Source organism: Acinonyx jubatus, chromosome D1, assembly GCF_027475565.1.
Source record: "Acinonyx jubatus isolate Ajub_Pintada_27869175 chromosome D1, VMU_Ajub_asm_v1.0, whole genome shotgun sequence".
In the NCBI taxonomy this organism is placed as follows: Eukaryota; Metazoa; Chordata; class Mammalia; order Carnivora; family Felidae; genus Acinonyx; species Acinonyx jubatus.
This window is the reverse complement of record NC_069390.1, coordinates 52,466,740-52,477,395: the sequence shown is the minus strand read 5'-3', so window position 1 is coordinate 52,477,395 and position 10,656 is coordinate 52,466,740. Positions and strand designations below refer to the sequence as shown.

Genomic DNA, 10,656 nt, shown 5'->3' with positions numbered 1-10,656 from the left:
TGAAAAGCCCCATGATTTGTCATGTGCAAATGGAAACCCAGAGAAGCTGGTGATGTAATGCTGTCTAAATCTGAAGGCCTGCAAACAAGAGCAGCTGATGGTAGAGACCCTAGTCCACATCTGAGGGCCGGAGAATCAGGAGCACCAAGGACCCAAGAAGATGATGTCCTAACTAAAGCAAACAGATAAGAAGCTCTTGAGTTTTTTTTCCTCCAACTTTTTGCTCATTCAGGCCTTCATTGGATTGGGTGATGCTCATAGCTGTTGACAATGGCAACTTGCTTTATTGAGTCCACAATTCAAACACTTAATTTCATCCGGAAACACTCTTACAAACACACCTAGAAAACTGTTTCACCAACTATCCAGGCACCCTGGGAACCAGTCAGGTGACACATAAAATTAACTATCACACAGACTAAAGGAAAAACCCAGGTGTCATTCTGCACATACCTTTCTCATTCATTTCCCATACCCATGCCAGTAGTCACCAAACTCTAAATATTCTACACCCTCAGTATAAGTCAAACAGCAATTGCCAAGGTGCAGTGAATGTTTGAGATGACACCTAATGGGGGAAAATAGAGGAAATTAACCAGAGCAAGCAGAATGATTGCTAGACAAAGCTAAGGTTTGAGGCCAGGGATATTCATTGTGTTAATTTGTGGATATTTATGATTTTTGACCATAGTATTTACCATGTACTTATTGTATGCCACCAAAACAAAAACAAAAACAAAAAGCTCTCATATGTTGAGGTCTAACCCCAAATGTAACTGTGTTGGAAGTTAGCATTTAGAGGGGTAATTAAAGTTAAATGAGATTATGAAGTTCAGGCTCAGGATGATAGGATTAGTGTCCTTCTAAGAAAGGCGCCAGAGAACCGCCCCCCTCCCACCACCTCTCTGCTTATGCTCAGAAAAAAGGTGAAGTGAAGGCAGAGTGCTGTCTGCAAGCCAGGAAGATTCTTCACCAGAAATTGAACCCTACAAGACCTTTCTCTTGGACTTTCTAGACTCCAGAACAGTGAGAAAATAAGTTGCCATGTTTGAACCATCCAGTCTATGGCACTCTGTCATGGCAACCCCAGAAGGTTACTACAGTGTTCCCCAGTATGAAAAATAGAAGCAGAGGGGCTGCGTGGTGAGGTTTATCCACGTTAGGAGCCAGAGAGCTACTCTGAAGGAAGGACAAATCCTCCCCTGCCAGACAAACAATCTCTGGTGGAAAGAGATTAGTTTTTGTCATTCTTGTGTTAGGATTATGATTATATAGTTATAAAAATTCTGTGATCTCAAGGATGCAGGGAGATCAGTCGAATAAGCGTCCGACTTCAGCTCAGGTCATGATCTCAAGGTTCATGAGTTCTAGCCTTGCATAGGCTCTGTGTTGACAGTGTGGAACCTGCTTGGGATTCTCTTTCCCTCTCTCAGCCCCACCTTCACTCTCTCACTCTCTCTCAAAAATAAATAATTTTTAAAGAATTTCAGTGATCTTAGAAGTCATTTATACTTTAAGCCTAATTTTCTCATCTAGTCCACTGTCTCATCTAGGCAATAAGCAAAGGAACACTTAATTCTCCATTTAGAGCAAGTCTCCTTTATGAGTCATTATATCACTGTATGACTTACTGAAGGCTTGCTTTCGCTTCTTATACATATTTAAAAGCAACAATGGCTTTGGAGCAGAATATTTTGGCAGTGTTTGTATGTTCTGAATATAAATATATTATTAAGGAAATATGGCAGTGGGAGTGGTTTTGTCTCTTTCTTCCCCAATCCAAATTTAAATGTGTCAAAGTTCTTAATGGAGAGATAGATGATAGAAAATGAAAGAAAGATTCAAATACCAAAGATCTCTTTCTTCACATGTTTCACTTCAGAACATTTTTGCAATTGTGACTGAATGGCTATCATTAGATTATATTGTTAACTAGAAAGAAAAATATAATCCCATATAGGAGAATTGTGACATTTAGAACTTGTGTATATAACTGACATGTTTTTATGGCCTAGAATATTTTTAAAAAATCATGGAAGACTTTAAACATGAAAAAGTCATGTCACATGTATGTATGTGTTTGGTTTGAGAAGACATGAATTAGAAAAGTTATGCTTCGTTCAAATAAACACCATTTTTATGAGTTTTATGAAATATCTTGAGTTATATACAGTCCAAAAATGATGTAATCTATTGAAATGTTTCCTGTTTTCTTAGTGATATACATTTCTCTTACATTTAATAATAATTAAAAACTTATTGTAAGATAGAGCAAAACAAATGGATTTATTTTTATTTTCATATGATTTATATGTACTCAAGCTCCCAGGGTCATACAGGTTATAACATATGCATACACACATACGAATCACAGGGTTTTTGTGTTAATTGCTAAGCCATTGTCTCTCAGCTTCAAACCCTTCTGTGCTCTGCTTGGGGATGCCTAGGCTGAGACCACACTTTCTTCCCTCCACCTGCTGGCTGGCTGTTAGAATCTGCCCGAAAAAGGCAGTAGAGGCCGATTAGAGAGCTCGGGCAGGGCTAGGGGATTTGTCTATCCTATGCACACTCTGTTCCTGTTAGTGTCACTCTAGCATCCACTGTTTTCCTTGGCTGTACCAGTTGATTCTCATAGAAACAGTAGGTTCCAAGTGACATTTTAAAATTGCCCCTTACTTGGAACCAACCTCATCATGTCCCTCATGTATACCAGCGCTGCCTGGCTGGAATCCCTCCTCAGAATCCTATTACCAGTGCACCCTCTTTTGCCAGAACCTCCTCTTTTAGGACCATGGCTGATTACAGCTGTTACTCTCAATTATAGCTTGATTGCCATTACACAGAAACAAAACTCCTTCCATCACAGCTAAGTAACTTACATAACCACGGGTTCCAAGATTTTACTTTTAAAAATAAAATTAATAGGCGCCTGAGTGGCTCAGTCAGTTAAGCATCCAACTTCCCCAGGTCATGATCTCGTGGTTCATGAGCCCGAGCCTCAGGTCGGGCTCTGTGCTGACAGCTCAGAGCCTGGACCTGCTTCTGATTCTGTGTCTCTTTCTTTCTCGGACCCTCCCCTACTCACTCTCTTTCTCTCTCTCTCTCTCTCAAAAATATAAATAAAACATTTAAAAAAATCAAAATCAAAATCAAATTAAGAATAACTAAGCATGAACCCCACTTCATTGAATCAATATTGACTTGTGAATACATGACGTGATTTGGAAGAAAGTAAAAGCTCCATCTACCTCATTAAGGAATATTTCCAAAACAAAGTAGCCCTATGATTATTATTCAGAAATTTTAAAGATTATCATATTGCTTTTATTAATGTATTTTATAATCATTGTTATAATAAAACATTTTAACATTTGGAGACTAGTGTACAGGAAATAAAGCAATTGCTTATTCTTTGACAAGAATAGAAGAGTTATCATAACGACATTCAAGCAAAAAAATACATGTGGGAAAATGGAGTTACTTCAAACAGAAAAAGCATAATGTCAAATTTCTGGCAGCTAAGGAAAGTTTGCTCAAATACTTTTAAATGGATAGTGACGAATTACAAATTTCAAGGGCATACAGTGTCCATAGGATGAATTAAATATTGTCTATGGGAATTTAATTTTTAAATGGCAAAGTTCACAATATACCAGAAATTACATCCTTTTCTACTCTTCAAACTTTTAATGATAATTCTTATAGTCAAGTTAAAGTTATAGAAGGTAATATCATGTTTTGAATATTCTTTTAGGAAATCTCCATATGAAATGTTTGAAGACCTCTAGATTGAAATAATTCAGAGGAGATAGATCTGTTACAAGGGGAGAGAGTCGAGTATTTTTAGACATGGGAGAAAAATGAACTATCCTGGAAAGGGCTTTGACAGAGGGAATCCTTGGTGCAGAGAGCAGAGAGATGGTTGGAGTTAGGGAGCTGAGGGGATCTACCTAGAGCACTGATGTCATTTCCAACCAGGTCTGGCTTCATGGCAAACGAGCAGGACAGTTACATGGTGCCCATGCTCAGAAGGGCCTTGTGCTTTTCTCAAAGCTCTGCTGTCGTCATAATGAAATTCTTGGTAATTTGATCTTTGAACTTGTGTTTTGTAAATGAAGCCTACAATACAATCATGTATGCATGTTTCACCACCATTATTTGCTGCCAAGAAGCATAGAATTATGGTGGATTCACACTGAAAGTGAGTTCCAGGAGGCACAGAAATAAAGAGAAGAGAAGAAAGCAAGGCAACAAGGATAGAAAAGAGATACAGAGAGACAAGAGGGAGGATAAAACATCAAAGTATACCAGACATTTCATTTCTATTTCTTGACAAAGTCGTCAAGGAAGATTCTCCTTATTTCTTTCTCATTTTTTCACCACCCCCTTTCTTGTTCTCTTTTTCAAAGTGTGCTTCATAGACCAAGTCCCTGGAGGTCGCCACTTTGCTTTACACTCCTGAGCATCACAGACAGAGTCAATAAATAAGCTTACTTATCAAGCCCATTGACCAGAGGAGACTGGGCCATAGAGCTGAGCTGAAGACATTCACTGAGCCCAGAAAACTCAGGTGAGAGAAAGATCAGCTATTTCAACCCAGATTACACATTCAGCCCCCTCTGCTCCCTCATCCCACACCCACCCAAACCTGCACAGAAACACAACTTTCTCCTCCTTCAGTCACACTGTGGATTCAGATACACACCTCCGGCACAAGCTGTCACTGGACCACCCTCTGTCCCCAGAGCCTCACTCTCAGGACACCTCTCACATAGCTCCAACCTCAGCATGCCCCACCTGCAAGTGTGTGTCTACCACACAGGTATGGTCTTGAAATCAGATTCCAACAACTGTGCTCAATGAAAGAATACAGACTGAGGTCTAGGTAAGACAAGGGAACACAAGGACACACTCTAGGACAATTTTGGGAAGACACCCCCATTGTGCACTAGAGTGACACTCTCTCAATATCCTTCTCCCATTACTTCCCAGGGGGAAAAAAGTCCAATTCTGATTTTACCATAGGTTTTTCCTCACCACATCTCAGAATGTCTAGAGTACTAGTATCGTATCATAACCACATGAAATCTTCCTTAAGAGACAAGAATAGGCTGGGAAGAGAGGGGAGATAAGATGGTGGTGATTCCAGCTCTCTTCCCTCCACCATCCAAGCCTCTCTCCCTTAGTGGTAAGGCTCATGTCAAGGCTGAGAAAATCCATTGGTGTCATCAGTGAAAGAGTCTGTGCAAACAGGAGGGGCTCCCTAATTCTCCTCATCTCTTTTATATTCATTAATGCATCAAGTGACTGCAGCCTTATGAATTGTTATTAGACAAAGTGCCTTGTTTGAAAGAGATAGGAATTCAGATATTGGTCAGATTCATGAACACTTGGGTGAAGTAAAACTTGAAACTCTGAATCAGCACATATAAATCAGGCGCCTCATTTCAGTTGTGCTTCATTTGTGCTTCAGTTGTGCTAATGACTTAACACGCTTTGTGATGTGGATGACATCAGTTTACTTCTCTGGAGCTTGTCTTCACATTGATTAGGGGTGCAAATGATGACTATATTTTTTCCAGAAGGTTTTTCAGAAATAAAGAAGTGCAAAGAATGGAGCGATTGTTTGGGGTGTCTAATTTTTTTAATCTCGTGAACATTATGTTTGCTCAACCAGAAACTTTGTGAAGATACTAAACCACGATGCCATTTCAAATTTATAGATGGAAAAAAAAGAGGGCCCAAATCAGTTATGGGATTGTTCCAGTGCCATAAAATGAGCAGATAGATGAGAGAGGATGACTATAGAGTCACTAATTTTTCCAAATTAAGACTGGCCAAAGAATTGGAAGATTTGTTCAAAATCACAAATCAATTTTATTAGAGAATCAGAACTAAAATTCAAATTTCTCAGAATCCTTCTTTTTAGTAGACCATATATTTCTTTTTAGTAGACCATATATTTACTAGGGAGAACATTTGAAAATACTGTCTAGACTTCTACAACAAAAACAAATTCCCCTGGGGTGCCTGGGTGGCTCAGTTGGTTAAGCGTCCAACTCTTGATTTTCTCCCAGGTCATGATCCTAGGGTAGTGGGATGGAGCCCTGTATCAGGCTCTGTGCTGAGCATGGAGACTGCTTAAGATTCTCTCCCTCTGCCTCTCTCCCTCTGCCCCTCTCCCCCGCTTGCTGTCTCTCTCTCGCTCTCTCTCTCTCAAATGAAAAAACAACAACAACAACAACAAACAAATTTCCTTTCCAAAATGTCTTCATTGTGAGCAACAATAGGACACTCAATTTCCTCCCGAGATCTGCCTGTCAGCACTTGGTATTCTGACCTAACCTCAGTATCCAGCCATCACACTGGGAGGCATGCAGGACCTCAGGCTGGCTTTGCCATAGTAGAGAGTGCTGTCTCTCAGCTAGAATGTCTCACGTATGTCTTGCTTTCTTCTACTATATCCTGATGAATTCTCAAATCATTGTACATATGTAAGTATATTCAGTTAGCCTAATCTCTTTCTAGGCATTAATGGTGAGATAGAAACTATAGTTACGTGGTGTATATCAATGTAGACACATTATATATCAATGTAGACACATTGGACAGAAAATAAACTGGATGAACTATTATATCCTAAGTCCAGAAGCCAATGTTATGTTACATTGGCTTTCGTGAACATTGAGCCTTTAGTGAACACTGATCAAAACGTCTAGGTCCAGACATGGGCATAGTCAGTGTGGAGGTCGCAATTGCATAAAGACATAGTCTCAGCCAATGGGATTTTGTAAAGTAGTAGAAGGATGAAAGCACAAACAAACAAAACAAAACAAAAAACTTAAGGGCCAGAAGAAAGGGAGGGCTTCTAGGAGGCAGAAAATTTTTCACTGAAGCTTAGCAAAAAGAGAAGGGGGGAAATAAACCAAAGACTCCATGAGCATGGAAAAGGCATAAATGAAAGAGGCAAGGAGCAACTGTTGATGTGAGTTGACCAAAGTAATAAAGGATGGATAGGATGTGTAGGAGATATGTCATAATGTATCAGATTGGAAAGATGCTTAAATAGGTTGGTGGTTGGAATATAGACCTCAAAACATGATTGATGAGCACAGATATTAGCAAACAGAAAAAAACAAAACAAAACAGCAGACTATATGTGATAGAGTCTTTCAATATTCTTGAATAAGTTAATAACAATAAATACTTTTCTCAACATAAAGAAGATTATTTCACAGAAAGGTCATCATTTTATGTGAATGACCCAACCACCTGATGTTACAGGGAAAGCATTCCATCATCCCTGGATAAAGGCCTTTATTTCCAAGCAGAATGCCTGCTTTCAACATCAGTGATGACAGTCTCCCAGGCACACTCATCCTGACGGGCATCCCAGGGCTGGAGTGGGCCCACGTCTGGATCGCCATCCCCTTCTGCGCCATGTATCTGGTAGCGCTGGCTGGGAATGCTGCCCTCATCCTGGTCATTGTGACAGACAGTGCTCTTCATGCACCCATGTACCTCTTCCTGTGCCTTCTTTCACTCACCGACCTGGCTCTCAGCTCCACCACGGTGCCCAAGATATTAGCCATTTTGTGGCTTCATGCTGGAGAGATTTCCTTTGGTGGATGCCTGGCCCAGATGTTTTGTGTCCATTCTATCTATGCTCTGGAGTCCTCATTTCTTCTCGCCATGGCCTTTGATCGCTACGTAGCTATATGCAACCCACTGAGATACACAACCATCCTCAACCATACTGTCATAGGCAAAATTGGCCTTGCCAGCATACTCCGTAGTATAGCCGTTGTCTCCCCATTCATCTTCCTGCTGAAGCGACTGCCTTACTGTGGTCACCATATCATGGCCCACACATACTGTGAGCACATGGGCATCGCTCGCCTGGCCTGTGCCAACATCACTGTCAATATTGTCTATGGGCTGACTGTGGCCCTGTTGGCCGTGGGTCTGGATTCCATCCTCATTGCCATTTCCTACGGCTTTATCCTCCATGCTGTCTTCCGCCTTCCATCTCAAGATGCCAGGCACAAGGCTCTGAGTACCTGTGGCTCCCACCTGGGGGTCATCCTGGTCTTCTACATTCCTGCCTTCTTCTCCTTCCTCACCCACCGTTTTGGCCAGCACCGAGTCCCCAAGAATGTGCACATTTTTCTGGCCAACCTGTACGTGCTCGTGCCTCCTGTGCTCAACCCGATCATCTATGGGGCTAGGACCAAGGAGATTCGGAGCCGACTTCTGAGACTGCTTCACTTGAGGAGGGTCTCAGTATGACTTCTGAGAGGCTGTTGGAAGTGATAAAGAACGGTAAATGATACTTGGTAAAAGATAAAGTAAATGATAAAGGTAAAGGATGATTGTTTAGAACTTTAACATGGATGGAAACCTGTGATGTGAGAGGCAGAGTGACATGGTAGGAAGCACTGGAAGAGAAATGGTCAGATAAATTGGATACATTGAGTAAGATGTTGAATGTGCCCCTTGATCAATTCTGAATTGCCCAGAATGAGATTAAATTTTTCTGTCGTCTCAGTAGGGACTAAAATTTGCCAAGAAGCAATGCTTCCCCAGCAGAAGTTCATACTATAGCTCATGGTAGAATTATTCTACTGGGAGGTGAAGTGATAAACAAAAACCAGAACATTTGAAATGAATATGAATTGAACTCCAAACTTTTGAGCAATGATTAAGAGCACATGATCATAAGGACTATAATCAGAGGGGCTGGGTTTGACACTGAGTTATCCACTCACTAATTTTTGTGTTTTGAGCTATTGTGATATCCTTCTGTGCCTATTTAGGTCAACTATAAAGGGGATAATAATATCTAACTCCTGAGGTTGTGGTGAGGGTAAAATAAATTAGTGACTGAATATATAAAACTTAGAATACTGTCTGAAGCATAAAATGCTCAATAAAAAAATGTAAGATGTAAAAGTTATGTAACTTCTCAAAACATTATTTTAGTTTTAACTCATCTAAGAATAATTTTGTATTATCTCATCTGACATTATTTTTGTTATGATGTTATATAACTGCTGTATAAATTTAGACACTGCTTGGCATATAATTAGTGTTCACTGAAACCATGTTTTCTCCCCTTTACTATCCACTCCTCTGATTGTGAGGTCCATCTTCTTTTAGCCACAAATTTATCCCTTATTAAGGATATACAGGAGTCCCAGAATGTTCAGAGGATGTTCAGAGTCCCAGTGCCTTTCTGCATAACCCTTGTTCATTTTAGTAACTAAATATATCTTTTAAATTTATCATACTTGAAGTTTGTTGTGATTCTGTTAATTAAAATTGTTCACCAGATTGGGAGAGTTTAACTGTTATTTCTTCAAATATTCCTTCTTTTTCTTTCTCTCTGTCCATTCTGCTCCTTTCATACGTTCATACATATATGTTAGCATTCTTGATGATGTCTCATAAGTCCCTGAACTTCTGCTGACTTCCCTTCCTTCTTTTTCTTTCAGTTACTCAGACTGAATAATCTCCATTGACCAATGTTCATGTTAGGTCTTTCTTTCTTCTGTACTGTCAAATGTACTGTTGAGCCTTAGGGTAAGGTTTTTTTAGTTTCAATTATAGTATTTTGTAACTCCAGACTTCACGTATGATTTTTAAAAAATAGTTATTATCTCTTTACTGATACTATCACTATCACAAGTTCCTTTAGTTCATTGAGTATATTTAAAATAGCTGATTTAAAGCATGGTTTATTAAGTCCAATATTTTGGCTTCCCTGGGGACAGTTTCTCTTGTCATTTTTTCCTGTGTATGAGCCATTTGTTTCTTTTGATGACCCATAACTTGATGAAAACTAGACATTTTAAATAATATCATGCACAATGCTGTGAATCACATTTTCCACTTTCCCTAGAATTTGTTTTTGTTGCTCTTTGTTGTTGTTATTGTGATTAGCATTTGCTTAGTGATTTTCTGAATTAATTTTGTAACATCAATTGTTTATTAGGTGTAGCGACTGATGTCTCTGCTGAGTTATTTCAGGGGTCAGCTAATAATTGGAAAGAGATTTCCTAACATACCTAGAAGCAGTAGCTCTTTGTCTTTGCTCAGAAATCTATACGCATGATGGAGCACAAATCCAACACTTAGCCATTCACTATGGGCCTCTATGCCCATAGTGAGACTTGCTTGTGCACAGTCTCAAGGTGAGCCAGGGATGAGGTCTGACAGCTTTCTCAGATAGTCCTGGGCATGTGCAGAGCCCTGACATGCACATGGCCTTCTATACTTCAGGGATATGTCAAAAATATTGAAAGCTCCTGTAAATATCTCATTCTTCAACTTTTCCTTTTTAGCTTTTTGGTTAATTTATTACTTTCCTGAAGTGTTACCCACTATCATAGGAAGCTGCAATGTTAACTGATTGCCTTTAATTATTTTTGACAATTATCCATATGAAAAAAAGGATGTTTGCATTAAGAGAGATAAGGAGCAGATCAAATAGAGACAGCCTTGCAAGAGTGGTCCTCACAGGAAGTATCAGACAGGCCAAAGAAGGACAATTTTCAGGAAAGGAGATTTTGAAAGAAGTCCAGCTCCAATCTGCTCCCTCTAGATGTCACCAGGTTATTGGTTTTCACTGCGCACTCTGGTTGTTTTTTTTTAAGG

The 10,656-nt window shown here is 39.7% G+C and overlaps 1 protein-coding gene across 1 annotated transcript; it reads left to right on the top strand.

Moving 5' to 3' along the window:
- The first annotated feature begins 7,177 nt into the window (after window positions 1-7,177).
- Window positions 7,178-8,450, top strand: LOC128311682 (olfactory receptor 52D1-like). The gene has a single exon (XM_053202624.1). It carries the CDS (start codon window positions 7,333-7,335, stop codon window positions 8,287-8,289), a length of 957 nt encoding a protein of 318 aa, XP_053058599.1. The 5' UTR covers window positions 7,178-7,332; the 3' UTR covers window positions 8,290-8,450.
- Window positions 8,451-10,656: the final 2,206 nt, after the last annotated feature.

Excerpts from the sequence above, each read along its gene's own strand:
- LOC128311682 (XM_053202624.1), top strand. The coding sequence starts at position 7,333 with ATGCCTGCTTTCAACATCAGTGATGACAGTCTCCCAGGCACACTCATC.